Source organism: Bolinopsis microptera, chromosome 7, assembly GCF_026151205.1.
Source record: "Bolinopsis microptera isolate Bmic1 chromosome 7, MBARI_Bmic_1.0, whole genome shotgun sequence".
In the NCBI taxonomy this organism is placed as follows: domain Eukaryota; kingdom Metazoa; phylum Ctenophora; class Tentaculata; order Lobata; family Bolinopsidae; genus Bolinopsis; species Bolinopsis microptera.
The window spans coordinates 6,321,411-6,344,048 of NC_087078.1; the positions used below are offsets into that span (position 1 = coordinate 6,321,411).

At 37.8% G+C, this 22,638-nt stretch overlaps 2 protein-coding genes and 1 long non-coding RNA gene across 4 annotated transcripts; 2 read left to right on the forward strand and 1 right to left on the reverse strand.

Annotated features, from left to right (window-relative positions):
* Positions 1 to 478: 478 nt before the first annotated feature.
* On the forward strand, positions 479 to 3,858 carry LOC134818402 (uncharacterized). The gene is made up of 3 exons (XR_010160649.1): positions 479 to 2,414; positions 2,577 to 2,777; positions 3,045 to 3,858. It is a non-coding gene; the product is annotated as an uncharacterized LOC134818402 (long non-coding RNA).
* A 3,585-nt stretch (positions 3,859 to 7,443) lies between these two features.
* Positions 7,444 to 10,540, reverse strand: LOC134818639 (uncharacterized). Its single transcript, XM_063828277.1, has 4 exons — positions 10,518 to 10,540; positions 8,784 to 9,633; positions 8,123 to 8,322; positions 7,444 to 8,032 (listed from the first exon to the last, which is right to left on the reverse strand). Exons 1-4 carry the CDS (start codon positions 10,538 to 10,540, stop codon positions 7,444 to 7,446), a joined length of 1,662 nt encoding a protein of 553 aa, XP_063684347.1.
* A 537-nt stretch (positions 10,541 to 11,077) lies between these two features.
* Positions 11,078 to 22,521, forward strand: LOC134817942 (uncharacterized). 2 transcript variants are annotated; one of them, XM_063827322.1, is made up of 6 exons: positions 11,078 to 11,157; positions 20,114 to 20,254; positions 20,510 to 20,665; positions 21,002 to 21,157; positions 21,507 to 21,741; positions 21,888 to 22,521. In XM_063827322.1, exons 1-6 carry the CDS (start codon positions 11,105 to 11,107, stop codon positions 22,038 to 22,040), a joined length of 894 nt encoding a protein of 297 aa, XP_063683392.1. In that variant the 5' UTR covers positions 11,078 to 11,104; the 3' UTR covers positions 22,041 to 22,521. The 2 variants fall into 2 exon arrangements, with proteins under 2 accessions (XP_063683392.1, XP_063683393.1); XM_063827323.1 differs by lacking the exon at positions 11,078 to 11,157 and adding an exon at positions 19,425 to 19,444.
* The last annotated feature ends 117 nt before the right edge of the window (positions 22,522 to 22,638 follow it).

Below are 22,638 nucleotides of genomic sequence, written 5' to 3' on the forward strand. Positions count from 1 at the left end.
TCCTTGGGCAAATACCTAAAAAAGTGGTGCAGCGTTTTATTTTTAATGCTTTGTTTCTAAATTTATAAGGTTAACAATGTTGAAAACTAAGGGGTCATTCACATATTACGTTATCATCCGAGGGGGGAGGGGTTGGCAAATGATTACGATTGATTACGGGGGAGGGGGGATTGGCCCACTGATTACGTAATCAATTTATCACAAAAATCGTCCTATTTACGGTCGATTACAGGATTGATTGACTATAATCATCTTATAAATGAGCACATTTGACTTGACAATCAAGCTCCCAGCTATTTTAATAGTCTTTCTATTGTTTATTTTCGTAAGAATAATCGAGAAATTCACTGAACTTTGAGTTCCCGGGGGGGGGGGGGGGGGGGATCGAGCCATGATTACGTTAATTTTCCTCACAGGGGGGGGTCTAAGCATAATAACATTTAACATTTAACATTTAACGGTTGATTACAGAGGGGGTAAAAATGGTCAAAAAAGTGATTACGTAATATGTGAACGGCCCCTAAGGAAATTCGCTACTTTTTGACATTGTTAAACTCATACTTTGAGAACCAAATCATTAAACATAAAACGCTGCACCACTTTGTTAGGTATTTGCCCAAGAAACAATTGTGCCAAGCCCTGCGCTTGCCTTGGTTTAGCCCAATACTGAGAAACCTAAAAAGTTTTTGAGTGCAATGTAATTACAGGTAAACATCAAACCTTGGCACACAATATCTTCGGAACGGAAGGTGGGATTTGCATAATTTTTCACTTACTTGTTTAGCATCCAGAGCTCTATAAAATATATAAAAACTGAAGAAAAAAAAGTTTTTACCCCACCCCTCCTCCCTCTGGCCTTAAATAAGGAAACTTACTGATTTGGACACCGGTCAGGGTTCATAAGAGAAATAAAGTAGGCACCCAAACTAGATATTAGTAAATTATTTTTGGAAAATCATCTCGAAGTGTTCATTGGTGGTCTGTACAACAATATTAATCGGATAATGCCGGAACGATTGGGTAAGAACGTATGTTTGATCATGGTGAGTTCTCAATCGTGTCAAAGCGTAACACACCTTGTACAGGGGGGTTTTTAATATTGGTTCCCTTCTATATGGGCATGCATATTGCACAAATAACATACGCTGTGTTACCATCTGTCCCAGGTAGTTGCACTACCTGGGACAGATGGTAACACAGCGTATGTTATTTGTGCAATATGCATGCCCATATAAGGAGGGAACCAATATTAAAAACCACCCGGTATATAACTTGATAAAGCGGAAATCCCGCGAAATATCGTTCGAAATAAATATTCGTTTACTTTGTTACGCTTTGACACGATTGAGAACTCACCATGATCAAACATATGTACAACAACAAACAAAAAACTTTCGAATTTTCTTTAAATTTTGTTCTCGAGCGTCAGTGCAGCGAATAATTTTGAGAATTTCCTTCTAAAACGGTTTCAAGCCAATTTTCCGTGATATTGGGCTGATTTCTGCCTCAGTTTCTCCCGGGGGACTTACTGATTTTTGTATCCGAAAGACTCGCACCCACCCTGTGTCATACAGTAAGTCACTGATCCCCGGCCCCCGTTAAAAGGTGCAATTATTTTGTACTAGTATTAAATCATTTTGACTGCACGATTCTATGTTGTTTTTTAAAAGGAGCTTCAAAGTCATGGTTATCTAGATATATCTAGATATACCATATAAACGTTGGAAGTTTTAAACATAATATTAATAGTGAATTGTAATCTAATCCTTTTTCGGCTTGGAAATATCCTGTACGAATCTTGCATATGTTGATTTTTATGAGTTTTGCCACATTAAAAGCCACATTTTTTAATACGGCACAACCACTGTTTAGCCGTGATTTTTAAACAAATTTAAGTATTTAGTATTTAACAGATGTATGTGTTAACATAAGAAATGACATGAATCCTGAATATGTTTGTTGCCGTATATTTTGCCACAGTAAAAGCCGCAATTATTTTACAAAACCACATTTTAGTCTTGATTTTTACATATTGAAGTATTTAGTATTTAACAGTTGCATGTGTTAACATTAGAAATGGCATGAATCCTGAATATGTTACCTGTCGTGTATTATGCCACATTAAATTTAAGTTAAAAGCAGCAATTATTTTACAAAAACACATTTTATTCGTGATTTTACATAGGTATATTGAAGTAGTTAGTATAACAGTTGCATAAAAATGGGATGAAATTTGAAAATCACATACTACAGTATCTTCGAATTAAGTAATTAAAGGTCTTTCACATTCATTTGTAGGAAGATGGTGCTTAGAAACGTGCCAACGGAACAGGGCCGATTACTGGTTACAGCACTGTACTCAGTACTGTCTACATGTCGACACCTGCATCAATACAGAAGATTTCTTATGGAAGGTGAAACCATGGTTAATTAATCAGTTGAATCTTTATTGCCATATTCAAGCAAACTTATTCAAGCTAACTTTCAAAGTAAAATGTGTCTTTCAAGTACGGTACACTCTGTATAATTTTAAAGAAGAAAATTAACACGAGGGAGTTTATTGCTCAACGTTTCAGAAGGAGCTGTAGTTTGGGCTGGGAAGAACTCGGACTGCGGCTTGTGCTAGGAGAGGAGCTTGGGCTGGGGCTGGAAAGAGCTCGGGCTGGGAGGAGCTGGGCTCGGCTCGGGCAGGGGCTGAATTTGGGGCCTGGCCTGGCACTCGGGCTGGCATTCGGGCTGGCGCTCGGGCCTCGGACTAGGTGGTGGAGCTACGACAGGTGACTTTTGGGAAAGCCCGGGTTGGACCCCCCCCCCCCCATTTTAGCTGAGTGGGGTATGGTATAAAACAATGTTTTCATGATTTTACGATTTTGACCCTGAGATCGGCAAAATGGGCATGGGCATGCCCATTTATGCCACAAAACGTTCCCAGTTTTTGGCAAAACGGGCATTGGCATTGATGGGCAAAGATGTGCTTGCCCTCCCCCCCCCCCCCAAAAGTTTAAAAGCTAAAGAACTGCATTTAGAACTTTGTATATCTTCAGGAAAAGGTACTAAGATATCCGAATGTTGCGATTGACGATTTATACTGCCAAGATATCCACAATTCCGTACAACTCTCTACAGCGATGTTTTATAGTCTGTAAACTACGACAGCTGATCCCGATACTTTTGACACAATATTTGATTATTCTAGTCGAGTGAGAACAAACTAAATCAGTCAAGATGAACTCAGAACTTGCAAGTAACATTCTAGACTCAGGAAGAAGCGTTTTAGTAACTAAGAAATGGTGTATATTTAACTGTTTATATTAGTTTAATACATATTCAGTTCTTGCAAGCATCGCCCTGTCGGAGATAAACATAATCTTGTTGCGGTACTCGAGACAGAAACTTTGTTCATGAATTTTGGGCGATTCGCCTTCATCAGATAATTAGCGGAAATTTGTTTTGTAAAGGTTTAAACTTTACAAATCTACTTCATCAACACAAATTTGCGCTAGTTATCTGATAAAGGCGGATCGCCGAAAATTCTTGAATCCAGAAAGTTTTTTCGTCTTAAAAAGTTTCGAGTACAGTCACTTTCGGATTATATCCCGTTTTGGGAGGAAACGGATATTAGTTATCAACGGGATAAAACCCGAAAGGGGATATAATCAGAATCAAAATGCTAGTACTTTATTGTGTCAGGTAGGAAACTGATATGCCAATAAAGTGGGATATAATCCGAAAGTGACTGTAGTACCACAACAATATTATACATATGATTATAGTATTAAGGATTTGTAAATAAATTTGTTGAATAATTAAACGATTCTAGAATTCAGATGTTAATCTACAAACTAAAATGATCTGAAATTCATTTTAAGGTGTTTTACAGTATAGCTAACTTTGAGAGTAACTTTCGATTTATTTCGAGCTATATTTTGTATTTTATACAGAACTATGTTTGTGCGTTTTCAAAGAAATCATTTTTACTTGTTATGTCTCTAAAGCACTAAAATACGGCGGTAGCGATCGTTAACATGTTGTGAACGCCAAGAGGGGGGCCTGGTATTGTCATAACGTGTATACATTTCCTCTATAAAATGTCTAAATTTGCTTATGTTCGGGACTCGGGAGGGAAGGATTTATGTATTTAGAATAGACAGAGATACGCTTACGTAACATGTTAACGGCCCCTTGCCGGGTGATACACTTTGTTCGGGCCAGTTTCTGGTTTCGGACAAATTTGATATTATCTTACATCGGAAATATAAGAAAATTCTCAAAAACATGTAATATTTTACGTACACGCTGGTAGTAAACCTAATTGAATTGAAACTATTCAAAGAATAGTACAGCAATGCTGCGATACATACCTCTAAAACCTTTAAAATATAAGACAAAACTCCAGCTAAAGCTCCTGCGTACCAACCTAAATGAGGGGAACTTGCAAAACCCTTCCCATGGTTGATCCCGGAATGATACCACCGCCTATTTGAAAATATCTGAATGAGCTCTTAGACAACAGGGGAAGTAGCCGTTACAATAGACTTTGAAAATTCTATACTTGACGGGCCTAATCAGCACGAGTCTTAGTTTAATAAAATAACATTAGGAATAAAAATTGTCTACATCGGCGACAGTGTACATTCTGCCACTATCGGCCTCTAATGCATGAAGCATATGGTGAGGTTTGGCTGTCATCTATTGGCAAATATTGTCGAGCCGCGAACTCCATACGCAAATTTAATAGGTGACTGCGCGCGTATCACGTACGTTTTTAGTGGCCCTTTTCGTACACGAGTCGTACGAGGAGGGCCACTAAAAAATATACGTTTTACAAAAAATGTACGTTTTACAAAAAAGTACTTTTTTTTAAAAAGTATGTTTTTTTATAAATGCTATATTTTTATATTTTATATATTTTGTATATTTCATATATTTTGTATATTTTATATATTTTGTATATTTTATATATTTTATATATTTTGTATATTTTATATATTTTATATATTTTGTATATTTTATATATTTTATATATTTTATATATTTTGTATATTTTATATATTTTGTATATTTTATATATTTTGTATATTTTATATATTTTATATATTTTATATATTTTCTATATTTTATATATTTTCTATATTTTCTATATTTTCTATATATTTCATACTAAAAAATGTATATTTTTTCGAAAGTGCTATATTTTTTATTAGTGGCCCTCCTCGTACACCGTAGTTAGATATCTATGATAATTTTAGCGCCGGCGAACCTCATGGTTAATGGTGTGGCCTTGAGAGTTCACTCAAAACGTTCCGCGCCCGCGGACAAGTCAACATTTGTGGTTTTCAGAATCCAGATATTAAGCCATCTTGATAAGTCTATATAAATATCAAAACTCTTCTTATCAACAGTCAGAGTATAATTAAGGCGCACCTTCATATAATTAACGGGTGATACTCTTAAAATAGTTGTTCCATATATTGGAGTCCAACTCGGCGCGCGTCCTGGTAGGTTGTAAACCTACAGCTTCATAAGCTTAAATTATTTATTTATTGAGGCAGCCCGCAGCCAACCAACGTGCAGCAGCTTTATCATTTATTTTGATGGTACATGATTTGATTTTTAATATTTTAATAAATACCAAAATTTAAAATTTGTTATTTACTTGCTTTCTATTTATTACGTTTCGGCCCTTTAATAAAAATCTTTGTTTTAGAAAAAATAAGTTTAAGCCTTATAAATATTTTTCAAGTTAGGATCTTTGTATTTTACTAATCATGATTGATGATTTGGCTCGGCGCGCGCTACTTCATAGCATTTGATATCGGACAGAAAGCGGCGCGCGCTACTTCGAAGAAATTTAGACGAGTAACATCGGCCGTCAATGTATTTTATTAAATTATTTTGTCAAATATGAACAGTTCGGTTAATTGACGAAGCAACGTCAATTTTTCCAGATTGTCGCTTTACGAATGAACTATGTCGATCTTGATTGACGATGTCAATCCTTCGCATCTCGCCGATCTGCCGATGGTTGCGAGGAGCATTATTTGATGCGCGCGCGACCCAGTAGTGCATCGCGCTACAATGTCGATCATGCAAAGTAAAAGTGATAATTTGCTCGGCGCGTCGAAGTGGCGAAGTCCTCCAACGCATTTTGCCGATCTAACGAAGTCGTGGTTGCAAAAAGAATTATTGAATGCACGCCAGTAACGCATATATAAAGCCTAGCTACAAACATTTAGGTAAATTTAAATATAATCTTTTAATACATGTTTTTTAAATGCATTATGACAGTACGCTTATGCCCATATTTCGGCAAACTCATACATTTTTGAAAAATTTCAGTCCGTAATATAAAGTTAACTTATCAATATTTTGATGAAAACAAACTCGATCTAAAAGTTATACTTAAACTCAACATTCTCGGCAATTGACATTTCAATATAACTGCAACTGCTCAAATTTCAAAGTAAAGGTCAGTGCATACAGTGGCGTAACTTTGCCTGTTGGCGCCCCCCGCTCAGTGACGAAAAGCGCCCCCCTAAAATTTTTTGTGTCCCTAAAAAAAAAAAAAAAGGTCGGGTACTTTTTTTCTCGCCCCCCCCCCCCTAAGGCTTTTTGCGCCCCCCTGAAGCAAAACAGGGTACCCCAAATATTTTTTTCGCGTCGACCGAACGCTAAATTGGACAGGGAAATACACAAACAAGACGTTTTTTCAGTGAAAGGGCCTAAAATTCAGGAAATTGCGCCCCCCCTTATACGGCGCCCCCCCCCGCACAGCGGGGTCTGCGGGGCCCTAAGTTACGCCACTGAGTGCATATATATTATGTTTAATTGTAAATTCTATCTGGTGGATTCGTGTAGTGTTTTTGAGTCTCATGATTTGATAGTTCTTTTATTCAAATTTCTGATTGTTTCTGAATAGACTCAGTGATGACAGATTCTAATGGAAATAAATAGCTGAATAACGTATCGACATTTTTACGTCATACTCATATTCTGAAATAGTATTAATTCAATTATAACGATCAATATTCACATTAAAAATTTGACTTATTACATATAATAAGTCAAATAACAGTAATAAGTAAATATTATTTATTAACTTATTACATATTTGTGCTCTGCTTTAGCATCACTTGACTATTAAAGTTCAGGCCATGACCTTATAGTCAGCCAATTGGCCATTGCTATATTATGTGTATATTGTTTGAATATTCTTTTCATTAAAAATTTGACGACGAAATTTATTTCAAACAAAATATATAACTGTAAAATAGTTATCAACCGTAAATAGTTTTTAACGAAATCGGAGCAAATATGAACATAAAACTGACAAAACTTATCAAATAGGGCTCATCTGAAAATTAACGAATAGCGTGACGTTATACAGGAGATAAAAGATTAAAAGAGATAAAAGAATTAAACGAGAATATTACTATTTACACGTCACTCAACTAAAAACTGTGTTAGATTGTTCAACTCTGTTTTATCGTTGAGTGTTGGTTTATTTTCAACTAAAAATCGGGCTTCTTTAATCTTTCTGTTGATGAGTGATGTTCCTCTATCTACGATTTGAAGTTTAAGTTTTGGGGGGCCTTTGTGCTGAGGGTGACTTTCCCTGTAGTGCTTTGCTAGTGGCTTATCTTCGTAAGATTTTGCTGTTGGATTTGCCGCACTACGGTAATGCTCGTCGAACCTGCACTTGATCGGTCTGTATGTTTCCCCACCATAGTTCTCGGTACAATTGTCTACTTCGCAAGTGATGTGGTAGACGGTATTAGTTGTGGTGCATTCTCCATCGGTTAAAGCTGCGCATGTTCTGCAGTTTGATGTTGTACAGGATTTCTTGTCAAGGGGTCTGGAGTCTGTAAGGAGATCCTTCAGTTTCCGTCCAGGTTTCTCGACAATTTTGATGTGGAGTCCACTACGTCTGACAGCATCTCTGTATTTGCGACTAGTAGCTTCGTTAACATAGGGTAGTTTGAGAATCGCTCCGTCTTGGTCTTTGTTCTGTACTTTCTGATTAATTCTCTTTCTACGTTTTCTCTTGTTCTTTATGGTTTCTAAGACTCAATCAGTGTAGCCGTTGTTGATGAGAAGTTTATCTATCATCTTTTCTGAGTACTTCTCGTTTTCTCTGTTGTTAGAGACTGCCTCTGCGGTGTTGTACATACTCTCAACAGTAGCATTCTTTGTACGTGTTGTATGATGAGAGTTGTAGTGGAGGGTGAGTGGCTTTTTCTGTGGTTTTCTGTAGAGTCTAGAATGTACTATTCCATCTGAGTCGATCTTTATTTCCGTGTTGAGGAAGGGAACAAAGTCGTTCTGATTGTCAGGGTAGTCTACAGTTAGTTTGATAAGTTTGTCAAAAAAATACAGAGAAAAAGCAAACATTTGATTTTTGTTTCGGCGACTGAATTGTTGATGGGCCGGCAAATATTTGTTGTCGAGTAGTGTTGAATACTCATATTAACATGATTATTGATTTAATTTAGGAATTGTATATAACTATCTTTGACCAAGTTTAATTGTTAATGAGAATGCACCCCAGCACTGGGCGCGCGCGGCGGCTTTGATGTTAGCGGCTATAAGCTTGAAGCTAGGCAGCTGCAGAAAAGGCGCCGCGCGCGTTCACAGTTCAGCGTACGGCTTTTCGTTTTTGATTTTACAAATGACAAAGCAACTTTTAATGATTATTAATGGATTTATCGGATATTTATAATTCAATATGTATTGATTCTTCTGTGGAAAATAAAAATTGTATTTTACTTAAAATTGTATTTTACTTTGTCAGGATCTTGTTGTTCGATGAGGTTGCACAGTTGCTGAGCTTTTCGTCTGTTGGTGGTGGCTCCGTTTAGATCGTCGTAAAACCTGCTGTAGGTGGGCAGTGTTATCCTCAGGTCTACGTAGACTGAAAGTTTTTCCAGTTTCCACATTTTGACAGTAGCTAGTATAGGTGCAGGGTTGGTTCCCATGAACAATCCAAGAAGCTGTAGGTAGACTTGATTGTTGTAGACAAAATATGACTTTCCTAGGATTGTCTCTAGTAGTTCTTGTAAATCAGAGAGATGGAGACCGTATGTACTGATTGACTGTCTATTTTCTTTGGCAAATTCCATGACATCTTCTATTGCTGTTAGTACGTTGATATTGGTGTATAAAGCTTCGACGTCTGCTGTAAAGAAAGTAAGACTCTTCAGATCATTTGGTGTGATGTTTCTAATCCTTCGAAGAAAATCGTGAGTGTTTTTCAAATGAGAAGGTACTAGATTCATCAGAGGAGATAGGATGTGACAGACGAACCAAAGGATTTTGTGGAAAGGGGAGTTGCAGCCTGAAACAATAGGTCTAGTTTTCATTGTGTCAGGGTTAAGAGTCTTGATCTCATCACTTGTGTACTTGTGGGTTTTAAGCATCACTCTTGCAGTAGCGAGGGTGGTGTGATGGCTCATTAACAGGTTAGTAACATCTTGAGGGAGATTACGACTCTTGGCAATGTTCTTGAATGTTGAGTTAACATCGTCTTCTAGAGTTTTAGTTAACTTGTTTATGTACTTTTGTTTGCCCAGTTTATCCTGTGGTATGTCGATCTTCTTGTAGACGTTTCCATTGTTGAGGTGAGTTGTAGTTGTCCTGTTCTATTGCATATTTGTTATTGCGCGAGCAATTTTTAATCGTGCGCACTGAAAATCGAGTCTAATTACTATAAATCCATTTTCTCCAACATTCTTTGAGCAATTTTTAGTCGATTTTGAAAATCTTGGACTTCATTCTTTGACGATTTTTCGTTTCTATACAAAAATATGTAGTTCATGTTGTAGAGAATTTTGACTGAAAATTTTGATACCATTATTGCCATATTTCGAAGATTTTGACTTAGTTCCTTTTCTGAAAAAATAGCAGTATTACAATTATAGGCAAGAAAAAGATCCCTGAGGGAAGAAACCTATCGCATCTGCTAATCTCAAAATACTTTTGCTGTATATAGACTTTGGAGGACTTCGACGCTTTGACGAGCCTAGTCGCAAACTAGCATTCTTGCTTCGCAGAGCAGAGCAACGATCTTATCTGGAAGGGTTGACATCGTCAATCAAATATAGACTATACACAATACAAGATACAAGGGCAGGTCTCTCCCACAAGTTGGTATGGCCTGAGGTGCTTATCTCCTTTTCAGTAACCCTAAGCCACTTTGTGCCGAGGCACTATACTAGCTGTATGGGGGTTAGTCCTTCGAGCCAGAGAGTGTGTATCACCAGCCGAAGCTGCACCAAATCACAGCTTGATAACTGTCCGACTTGCATCCGACCAGACTTGAACCCGGGCCTTCTGCTTGGGAGGCGATCGTGTTACCACTACACGTGTTTCAACTACAGAAAGAGGCATTATTTTTCGTCCCAGTAAACTAATTAGTCTAGAAACAGGCCAACTCGAGCACATACAATTGACTGCAGGGAGCTGTTTAGTCATGAAGCCCCCAAACACAGCTAGGCTTGTCTACACCTGAATCGTGTTACCCCTTGGTCAAGCCATTTGCCATTAGGTGTCAGTCACATATTACCAAATCACTTTTTATTCTGGACCCTGTCTTGAAACCGGTTCTAACTTGGAAAGAAAAGACTCCTCAGATTCTTTTGTGTTGTTAACAAAATCTTGGGATGGAATATCAGTAGTGAAGATCTCTTTGGCAGGATAGGGGCTAGTTTGGTTTATTATATCTGAACTGATCAAACTGAGGTTTAGTCTGGCAGGTTCAGTTCAATGCCACCCATATACAAAGGCTGCAAATTGTGGGTGAGGAATGTCACACCTAAATATGCAGAACATTAAATAGTCCCCATCATGCAGAAGAGAGTGCTTTATGGTAACCACCTTGTTGCAAATTCTGTTTTTCAAGTCGAGCTTATGAAATTCACACCCAGCTTAATTTATCAACATTACTTTATTTCAGCCTGAAGATTCTTGATCGTCCAACTTGTACAAATTTATCACAGCTCGACAGCTGTCCAAAGTTAATAGGAATTGAATTGTTTCATATGTACATTTCTAAATTTTCTTGTGTCCTGTAATCTAATCAGATTTTTGCAGAGTTTAGTGTAACAAAATGACCAGCGAACAAAGATTCCAAGGGTACAGTCTCGGCAGGAACAGCTCCAAGTAAGTAAAAATGACTCTCTGGGCTTTTCCCTCTTTACTCAAGTTAATCTACACCTTATTTTAGGATTGACAGGATTTTCTGCCTTTCCCGGGATTTGTCAGGGTTTGTCGGGGTTTGTCGGGGTTTGTCAGGGTTTGACGGGGTTTCCGGTTTGTCGAGCCTGGAGGCTTTTCTTTTTTTTTTTTTTTTTTTGAGTCTCAGAACAAAAAGCCGAGACGGAGTCATCAAGCTTTACGTGGAAAAACACTATACAAGAAGGCCTCATGTAGCCGGCGGGCCCGAGGCAAAACCCCTCGACAAACCCCGTTTGTCGGGATATGTCGGGGTTTGTCGGGGTTTGTCGAGCCTGGAGACTACATGATGCCTTATTGGGAGTAGTGTCAATTCAGAGAAATTGATCAAAATGGGTTTCCCAGTAAACCCGTGCATTTTCATTAATACAACCTGTAGGTTAGAATTCACAAGCTGAAGTTATTCAGGAAAAATGCAATTCAATACAAATAACATAATTACACATTAAAACACACAAATTAGCTTATCGCAATCAATTAAAATATGGATACGCTTTATATGGACAGGCTACAATATGAATTGACCATCTACCTACATGTGGACTAAATTTAAAAAATTAAACTTTTCGAGTTTAACTGGTCACTATGAATTGGCATTTAATGCAACGATAGAACAGAAAAACCCAGAAAAACTTGAAGTATCAAAAAATGTTCACGTCATTAGCAATCACATTGCCGATTTAAGGAAGGTATTCATTAAACATGTTGTTGTACACAAAGAAGTGTAGTGTATTATACGTGTAACCACTGCACCATGATCACCATTCAAATCTAATCATATCATGGTACCGTCTGGTATTGAGTAATATCAGCCATCTGATACTGTTTCCAACTCCAGACACTATTAATCAGTTCATAACTCCAGTCAGCTCAGTATTCAAGCTCAGTACACTATTCATAAATATATGCATATTAATAAGTGTAGCAAAAATACTATACATTTATCACATGCCTTCTCATGCGATATCAAAACTTTCGCCCACGAGGCTTGCCGAGTTAGCGAAAGTTTCGATATTTCCCGAGGCTTGCCGAGGGTTATATCGACATTTTCAATCACGAGGCTTGCCGAGTTTTGAAAATGTTGATATCGCATGAGAAGGCATGTGATTAATGTTTTATCACACTTTCTTTGGAGCCAAATTTGGCCGGGAAAGCAGAATTTGATCAAACGTTAGAACTTATAAATCTCACCAAAGCAAACTAGACATGTCGAACTTATTTATGTTTATAATTTCCAAGCTATATATAGCTCTCGATGAGTTAGTATTTCAGATATCGAAGATACAATACGTAAAATTAGGATCTCACGTTCCCACATTTATGACACAGTGAATGCTGTATGCCGCGCCCAATTTGCTTTCTATTGGTACGTAGTGCATCGAATATCAATATATTCACGCCTATGGGTCTTGTACTTATTGCATTCTAGAATATTCCACCACCAGCGCGTATTTTAATCATAAATTATTTCCTGCATATCAATCGATGTGAGGTGATTCTTATACTTTATTTCTATTAGATATATTTTGAGTCATTAAAACTGAAGATGTATAATGTATAGAACATCTGTTTTAGTGTTGATTACATCCTAGTCCTTATCATGTAATACTAATCTGCGATAAGGCGATAGTATTTCCTGGTTGTTATATTTGAATTGGGCTGTGGCGCCATGATTGTCTATTCATAAGTCCAAATTTTCAACTGTTCATGTTGTACTCGTACTACACGCCCTAATTCATATATCAATGTAATATTATCGTCCGTCTTGATTGTCTGTTATTTCAGAATGATTTATCACTGGAACTTGTAATCATTGACTTTTATTGAATTTTATCGAGTATTATAATAGTCTGCTTATATTCATCTTGCCATTATTTGCTTCACTAGAAATTATCAGAACAGCCGTAATATAATGTATCTCTTCAATACAACCCTAGATTGTTTTAATATCAACAGCAGACATCCGTACTCTTTATTATTGTTTATGAAAGTAACTCTTGACTTAATAGCCCGATAATCGGCCTGGTAATACCATTTTAGAACGCACTTCACCAGCCTATTATAACCACCCTGGTCATTGCCAGGCAGTTCACCCGTACTGTTAGCAATATTGAATTGGTCTAAAGAATGGCAGCATATCAATCATCGGACCTAAATTTGCCCCAGCGACCAGACCAATTTATAACCGGATTAGCTGATTAAGTTACGCCATTCGTCCCTTGATATCTTTATATACATAATATATTTTATAGAATGTTTTTTGTTGCACTAACTAAACTTCAGTTAAAACTGGTGCAGGGATAGAATTTTCGCTCTTTATTGTACAGAATTTATAAGTCTCTTTATATATCAGCCACGTATTTCGTAAGCCATTCTAGGGGAAGCCGGTTTGGAAAAGCCTAGTATAATTTCTGCACAATTTCTATATGGAATATGGCTCACAGAAGGGATCAGAGGGGGTTAAAAGTGAGGTCTGAAATGGCTGAAATGTGGCTAAATTAATATGCGAATGATCCCATATCGTAATGTATCACAATTTATTACGTTATGATTTGCTGACCATCCCTTTATGAATTCTTGACAATAATTTTCTTTCAAATATAACTACTTGACGCCAAGATTCTTGTTTTGTGTGTTTTCTTCGTTCGAATTAATCAAACATCGTTTAGTGTTTACTATTTTTTGTGAGGGCGACTGTAGTTTGTTCTGACATTTCCTTTTTAATTTCAAGTAAGTGATTAGGGAAATTAATTAGCCTGATTGATTGTATCGCTGACAAGTACCAAAACTTTGTGCAACTTTCAAGTCTGCTCGTAAACTTTGATCTCGTTTTCAGTAATCTTAAGTCACTTAAAGCTCGTACAAGCCAGGGAGTTTTTACTTTGTTTCATCATTCGAAGCTTAATTAGGCTTTGAACTATGAAGTGCAGTAAAAAAGCAACAGCTTGGAAAAGTTTTACAACAAAAAATTGTATTTTGCTTAACACATGTCAAACGCAAGGAAATGTTTTTAAAACCATCCATAAATATACATTTTTCCTAATTGTGGAAAGTTTATCTGATCATTGCATTTACGGTCATAGACTACTTCAGGTTGTTGATTTAAATCTTTATTTAAATCAGTACCTCACAGTAGTAGAACAGTTGTTGAGAGGGGGTTCCTTGTTCCTATGGGAATATCGGACTCTCTCTGAGCAACTGATTGATATTTCATGCCCCCCGGGTGAGAGCCAGTGCTCCCCATCGGGGCATGTAATATCAATTCTGCTTTCCTGCCAAATTTGGCTCGAAAGTGTGATAATAGTCAGTATGCATACTTTTAAAAGTTCTTATCATCCAGCAAATCTGATCATTCTAAATATTTCTGTTTCCTCTCACTTGATTTTACAGTGACCCTCATTCCCTATACACCTATTTTAACACACTACTTTAAACACTACTCTTACTAAATATAACACATGATCTCCACAATTAATTAACAGTTCTAATAAAACCACTTTTATAACAACATTAACTTAGAGAGAGAGAGAGAGAGAGAGAGAGAGAGAGAGGAACAGTGGCATTTGTTGTAATGGGTGTTTCCTTTTAGAGGTCCTAGCTCTCACAGATATTAGATCTGTTAGAACAATGTAGTTGTGTACACAGACAGGTGGTATTGTGAGTGCATTATCTGTTGTCTGGGATACAGACAGTTGTTGTTGTTTGTGAAGCAGACAGCTGTGTGATTCAACACAGTTTAACGATTAATGAACTTTTACTTTTTAAATTTCAGTTCACAAGTTTTGAAGAATTGGTGGAATTATTTGCTTCACATTCCTATTAGTTTTCAGGAATGAAATTGCTCTTTGTTTAATAGACATCTAGAAAAATGTATGGACTAAACACACATTCTGCCACTCACTCTGCTAAACATCTCACACAACAAACGATAAATCTTTTTGATTGATTTAAATAAGAAGGCTATGGTAATTCTCCACAGAACGTGGCGTCACTCCTTCAAACACGTGTAACATCAGTAGAATGACATCAGTGTTTATACTGAATACTAATTAACAGTATCTTCAACAGACTCTCCTTGTCTCCTCTGTCCAATCTTCAGTACTTCAGTTCAAACGAACTGTCTCTGAAAGGGTTTACAATTTAATATAATCTATAAGCCTGCCTGGGCTGACTGTTTCATCACAAACATCTCAAATATTTGACTGAAACCTCAACAATCCTTTGTGATGTGTGTAACGGCTGGAATATAGATAGTGCCAGTATGATGGAAGTTCAAATAAGTATTTCCAGTTGAGAGCTTTGAGGAATTACGTGTTCTCGATATTATTCCTTAACTCGCTGGCAGATTTCATAACAGAAATCTGAAAGATTGAATTTCATAATCATGCTGATGTAACGATAAAATATGTAATTTTGGGCAATTATAGATATTACTGTAGGAGAATCATCGCTCAGAGAATCATTCTAGAAGGAAAATCATGTCACTTAAAATGTAAACCGCGAACTGTTACAACTTTATAATAACAATGATACCACAGCCATGAAAAATTTTGCTCAAAAAAGGTGCATTTTAAAAGTGTACAATTTATATAATTTCCCTAATTTGTGGTGAATTCCTCCGGGGATAAGTACACTGTACAGGTGGGTCCAGTTACTTTTCATCAAGATAAAATGTAGTCGACATACAGAGATTTATTTTCGGTTTTCCAGGGTTCACTCTTTCAGGATTAAATACTCTAGAAGAACAATGATTAGACTGTGAATAAGTAAACTTTCTTCCTAACGCGTGTGAGGGCCATTTAACGAAATAGCCACGCATTCTGTAACGTCAATGTGTATAGTCCCAATGTATATAATTATTAATTATATACTCCCCCGAGCTGCAGCCGTGAACCTGTGTGTTTACAAGCAGAACATCACCACGGTTCATGCGACTACAATTATTACTTTACCATGCTTAATGAGATGAGGCTAATTATTGCATCTTTAAGTCAGACAACTACAACTACTACCTACAACCTGCCATAATATACTTCAGGTCTGTTGCAGATCATACTATATCTTTCCATGACGTATGCTGTATGCAAGATTCATAGTGTATCAAGATTATATATACCATGGCAGCTTGAGATAATTACCATTATTATAATCTAACGTTCAGGATATATAATATATTATAAAAGTACTGTTGGTTTGTACACAAGATAATGAAGGTTGTGTTGAATGAACAGTTAGATTTATTAAAACATTCTCATTTAAAAAATAATAACTTAATAATACCCAGATCTTGTCGATCTAAACACAGTTAAACGGCACGGATGTGCTCGCCTCACTTAGCCATCCTCCAACAAAGCCTAATAGCCAGTCCCAACTTTAATTTTACTCAGTAAGTTTGCTTGAACCGGGCATATTCCCAGTTCCTCCCCGCATATCCTGACATAATACACGTGGTAACCACGTGACAATACAGTGGTAACCACGTGACAATACAGTGGTAACCACGTGACAATACAGTAGTAACCACGTGATACCCACGTGACAATGCAGTGAATACAGCATGGCTCTCCAAGACTGGAGATCTGAAGTAAGTGACTGACTCTGATCTCAGTAACACTACCTGATCCCAGGTACCGTAGCAGTGTAGTATTGTACAGCTCCAGAGTCCAGCGGTATAACGCTCAGCAGCCCTTAAACAACGTATATACGTATTGTACACAGTCATGGGTAGTGCTAAGCGTTTAAATTAAAGGTATAGTAACTTGGATTTCCTTAAATAGCATCTACCCTTTACATACCTTATATACTTCTTATCTTTAGTAGCTGTTGTTAGATAATACGCTTCAATTCATTAGGTAATACCGCCCAATCTCCTGCTCCACTGTTGTTTGTTGAGTTCATGGATCATGCCCGTATATAATGCCATACCCATATTTGGGCATGTCAATAGTCACGTGTGAGTCACGTGTCAGGGGGCTAATGCGTACAACTCATTATTAGATCGCTGGATTTGAGCCAGGGTGCTCCCGGGGCCCTCCCGAGTTATTATAACATAGTAACCGTGGAAACCGTATTTCAAACTGTAATGTAACCCTGTCCTACATCGGGTCACGAGTGTTCCGCTACTCGTTCTACTATTGATATAGGAGAAGCAGCAGTTCTATGTGAAGATAATGTATTGTATAAGTTAGTGAGTGTAATGAATTATTACCAGATGTAATGATACCAGCCGCACTGCGCGTGTAATATGACAGTATTTAATGATACACATGGCATATAACCGATATTAATTAAATGTATCTGCCAATAGCACCCATGTGTCAGGTAACCTATGTGCCAGGTAACTAAATACAAATTAATCGTGTCCCCCAATGAGCATGTGCCCTGATAAATCTCGTTGGTAAGGAGAATCTGTGATAGTGACTGATCTTGTGAACTTATCTGTTTGATCCGTGTTATGAACGTCCCACCATTTCACATTTGCCCTAAAGTTCCACGACAATATGATTATAAATATGTAGTTGTGGAAATTTGCTGTTGGTCCACAATTGTTTTGTCAGAACTGACTACACAATAATTGTACCGCTTATACAGATTATAGAGATATAGTACAGAACTTGCAATATCTCTTTTTTGGTTCCAACACCCTCCGTCAAAAAGGTCTTTTTTTGTTGACATTATCCAATACTTTCTCGAATTCCTGGAATACTCAGTGAGCTAGACTCCCATTCATCAATACGTCCCTGTAGCTGTTATCAATTCAACTAATTCAACTTTCTGTCAAAGTCACACACTCAATTCACTGTCACTTCCCTGTAGATTAATTCTCTCCGTATGGGCTGTGTGCCATTATTCCTTATATAAGAATAGCGCTGACTGGTACCGCTTGTGTAATATCTATTGCACTTTCTCTTTTTCTGGCCTTGAAGAAAGTCTTTGAGCTGCTCGTTCATTGCTTGTTGCTAAAACTAGGTTTAATGCTTGTACAATTTCAATCCCACTGGAGTGTTCTGTGCTGGTACTTTAAATTGGCCCAGGATATCACCTAAATTACACCTTCTTCCTGTTTTTATGTACACTTCTCGCTCTGTCCCTCCGTTCTAACATCAGGGGCCCCGGGCCATGACTAATTCAAAATAACAATACTATTGTAGTGATAATACTCAATTTGTATTGTGATTTCACAGCCTGCTTTACAAGGCACACTACAGAGATATCCTGTTATCTATTTGTCTAGTTTACCCCACTTTAAACATCAGCTCTGAATTATAGCCAACTCTATGAATTAGTTCACACTTTGCTGTCAATACCTCCTCGAGCTGCTGATTTGTAATTCCTGTCACCAACTCTAATAACGTGTCCAGATGTAAAACATTGGCCGCTGAGCACGAGTTTAGTACATTACATACATACATGTTACATGGCGAGATCTCCATCCAAAAGGATTAGTCTGCGTCATCTATTATACAACTTCGGCGGGTAATATTTCTCCATCCTTTTCGATCTGCAGCCAATCTTCTCATACAATCAATCGTGAGTCCATTACGATCCAATCTCTGCTCAGCATCTTCAATAAATACATCATTTAAGCTCTTCCTAGGCCTGCCTCTTGATCGTTTCCCATGCTTGGGTTTCCATTCAAGTAGTAGTACATTATTTCGAGTAATTTTCATCACAAAAGCCAATTCGAGCCTGAACACTAAACGTTTGCCTTGGTTTATAACCATATTCTCTTTGTTTGGTTTCTCTTTCGTGTACTGAGAGAGACTTGCAGCCAGTCATGATGAAAATAACTTCAGATAAAGCTCGTTGTCAGACTCAAACCATGATCTCTTTTAAATTTACAGCAGTTTTACGAGCTCCCATCTTTTAAAACCTGGCTTTTACCGGCTCCAGTGTGTCTCAGACAACGTTACGTCTAATGAGATGATACTGTATTTGAGTGTGACAAGAGGTGTTGAAATTTAAAATGTAGTAGTTGTCCCGCTCCGAATTATTATAAACACTTGTCGTTATTATCTACATTACAGCTTTAAGTTGTCCTGGACACGAGATTTTGTTCACACCGTCAATTGATTATATTATCTAACTTTACATGTATTGATTTAACTGAGTGTGCTGGAGAGAATACATGACGTATGTTTCACATGCAATAATATAAAAATCATCACTGACTTTTCTCAAAACTTCTAGGAAAGAAACACAGCGCCGAGATGAGGTTTGTTGTGCTACGACAGCTGAACTTGACAATGTTATGTTAAATATTATGTAAACGGTATAAAATATTACACAGTCTGTGCTCTCCAGCTCTCCACGCTATGTAATAATGTGGGAGTAGGATCAGGAGGTTAATATTATCGTGTAATATGATTAAATGATTTAATGTCAGGCCATACAAGTATAGTGTGTATTGAGTGTAATCGTGCATAGCAACACGAACATGTGAATGTGTAGGCCAACCACCAAATTTTTATAGACTCGAGATCGAAGCAATGAATGATGCCTAATATTATGGTAATCTAATCTAAAAAGCAGTCAACCCTTCAAAATGAACTTTTAACAAAATCCATAAATGGGTTTGTGGAACCCCGGCTAACTTTCCAGAGACTTCTTTTGTTCTCCCTGTCTTTCGATATCGAACGTTACTTTTTGTCACAGTCTTAATACTATTGTAATATTACAGTTGAATTTGCCGCCAGAATCAGGAAATTTGCATGGCATAATCACAATTTTTCAGCACCTTGTCGACCGCAATAAGCGTGTGCAGTCATTCTGTGACCGCCTAACGGTAAAGTTATAGAGACAATCGCGCGAAAAATCAATCAGAGCGCGCGCAAATCAGCGCGCGTAAGATTTTGGAGGGAAATAACGATCCCGTCCGTTGCAGAGTGATAGCACCGCCAGGTGGCAAAACGAGTATCAATCTATTCGGTGGGTACGGAGAAGACCCAGTCGAAGCTCCAAAACCAAAAGTAGCTGCTCCAGCTCCTGTTGCAGTCTCTGCTCCATCTCACGAACCCTTCCAACGGTAGAGAGCATGTATGATGTACATATTGTCATCCATGTTGTCACCCCAGTGTAGCACAAAATTTAAAATGCGACATTCACGCTGGGTAATATCTCTGTCTCTTGTCTGGACTCTTCTATTACTATTCCCTCTAATTCTATTCGTTACTTCGCCTTCTATTCCCTACACTGTTATCCCGGCAGTCGGCACCCTCTTGGTGTTCAACCAAAGTACACTTCGTATTTAAGAGGGTAATAACGAACCAGTCCTTACCAGAATTGTGGCACCGCCTGGTGGTCAAACGAGTATCAATCTGTACGGAAGGGGACAACCCGCCGCCCCACAACCAACAACCGCTGCCACAAAACCGACAGCCACTGCTCCACCACCGGCTAAAGCAGCCCCTGAACCAGCTGCTACTCCATTCTATCGGTAGAAATAAAGCATTCTGTTACTTCAAGTGTAGTATTTTCGGACCATAAATATTTAATAGTTTTGTTTGTTCTTATCGCTAAAATGTGATGTTAGGTGCGATAATGTACTTTTTGTTGGACAGGTTATATTGTCAAGCTGTAAGTTAATTACTGCTTAACTGTTTTACCCAATACCCATGGATGGTAGTGAAATTTTCGGAATGTTGTCAGGGTGCAGTTATGGAAGGGGATGAGTTTATACGTGAAGAAAATATGTTTCAGGCCATTATCCCCAAAAAATCAATCAAAGTGCATTCCATATTTTGGAAGGTAATAACGAACCAGTTCTTACCAGAATTATGGCACCGCCTGGTGGTCAAACAAGTATCAATCTGTACGGAGGGGGACCACCCGCCGCCCCACAACCAACAACCGCTGCCACAAAACCGACAGCCACTGCGCCACCACCGGCAAAAGTAGTCCCTGAACCTGCTGCTACTCCATTCTATCGGTAGAAAGCATCATGTCACCTAAAGTGTAGCATTTTCGGAGCAAACATATTTTGTTCTTATCACTAAAATGTGATGTTACTTTTTGTTGGACAGGTTATATTTTCAAGTTTTTAGTTAATTAACTACTTTACCCATGAGTTAAGAGTGTAGAAAATGTGGTGTTTTGTTCTCCAAAGATGACCATTCCAGATGATTTTGAATATCCCAAATTTTTGCTACACTCTTAGGGAAACAACTCTCAGCCACCAGTAGAATTGCATAGAGAATCGCGCAGAATGTCGAGCAAAGCGTGCGCCTAATCAAACTGTGTCATATTTAGAAAGAAAGTAACGATCTCTTCCCTTTCAGAGTGATGGCACCTCCTGGTGGCAAGACTAGTATCAGCCTGTTTGGTGGGTACGGAGAAGACCCAGTCGCCCCAAAACCTAAAGCAGCTGCTCCTGCAGCAGCAGCCGCCCCAGCCCCTGCTGCTGCCTCCGCTTCAGCTCCAGCAGCAGCCCCTGCTCCAGCTGCAGCTGCTCCAGCCGCAGCTGCTGCCTCTGCAGGCGAACCGTTTGTGCCTGCTGGTCAGCGAGTAGCAAAGGTTTTTATTCTCAATCAGTTATTAATGCATCTTATTTATTCTTTTTGGAACCAGTAATTGCAGACTTTAGATTCAAACACTTTAGATAAAAACACATTTTACCTCAATTTATGAATTTAATATTTTGCTAATTCTAATTTCCTCAGCCGGACAGATTCGAGAAGGAACACCAGGTGTCGAACTGCCAGAAAGCCAGGAACGAATCGAGTGTGTTCGGAGCCCCAGATCCCGGTGCAAGAAAACAAGTGGTCAAAATAGTCAGACCCCCTGGTGGCCAATCTTCCATCTCTTTCGGATAAACTGAGAGATTTTTTGTGGCTGTCACATATTTGGGGTTGTCTGGCCAGGCCCTATGTGAGAGGATTATAATGTGACTGCATGTTGGACAATGTCATAATCTATGTATTTATTGCGCTGACCGCTTAATTGGATTTAGAACCTTCTTGAAGGTTCTAAAACCTCATTTCCCAGTTATTTCCCCTTTTTGACTACCTGTTTGCATGATATTGATCAGAATGATTCCAGTTATATTAGTTTGAGTAATTCAGAAGTTTTCTGCTTTTTTGATTGTCACAGCAATTCAATTACAAATTCACCGACTATATTATTTGAAGTTTTCCACCAAAGATGAAGTCTTAACATAGGCACTGATCAGTGATCAAGATATTTTCAGTAAACTCTCGTATACCTGTGTCAATTTATGTTGCTGAACAGTCACCAGTTTTAAAATTGGCATTGGATAGTTATTAATTTTAAGTTATAATTATACTGTATCAATAATATAGTTGTTTTACTGAATTTAGAAGCAATATAAAAATAACAATTAAACAATTAATTTCAATTCGATGATGAGCATATACAAGCATTGTCATTTCTTAAATCACCTCATTATATTAA

Coding starts and splice junctions, on each gene's coding strand:
- LOC134818639 (XM_063828277.1), bottom strand. CDS start 10,540: ATGGCAAATGGCTTGACCAAGGG. Junction 8,323..8,783: donor AACAACAAGATCCTGACAAA/GTAAAATACAAT, acceptor CCTGACAATCAG/AACGACTTTGTTCCCTTCCT. Junction 8,033..8,122: donor AACAACAGAGAAAACGAGAA/GTACTCAGAAAA, acceptor GAGAAAACGTAG/AAAGAGAATTAATCAGAAAG.
- LOC134817942 (XM_063827322.1), top strand. CDS start 11,105: ATGACCAGCGAACAAAGATTCCAAGGGTACAGTCTCGGCAGGAACAGC. Junction 11,158..20,113: donor CTCGGCAGGAACAGCTCCAA/GTAAGTAAAAAT, acceptor CGTCCGTTGCAG/AGTGATAGCACCGCCAGGTG. Junction 20,666..21,001: donor GCTGCTACTCCATTCTATCG/GTAGAAATAAAG, acceptor AGTTCTTACCAG/AATTATGGCACCGCCTGGTG.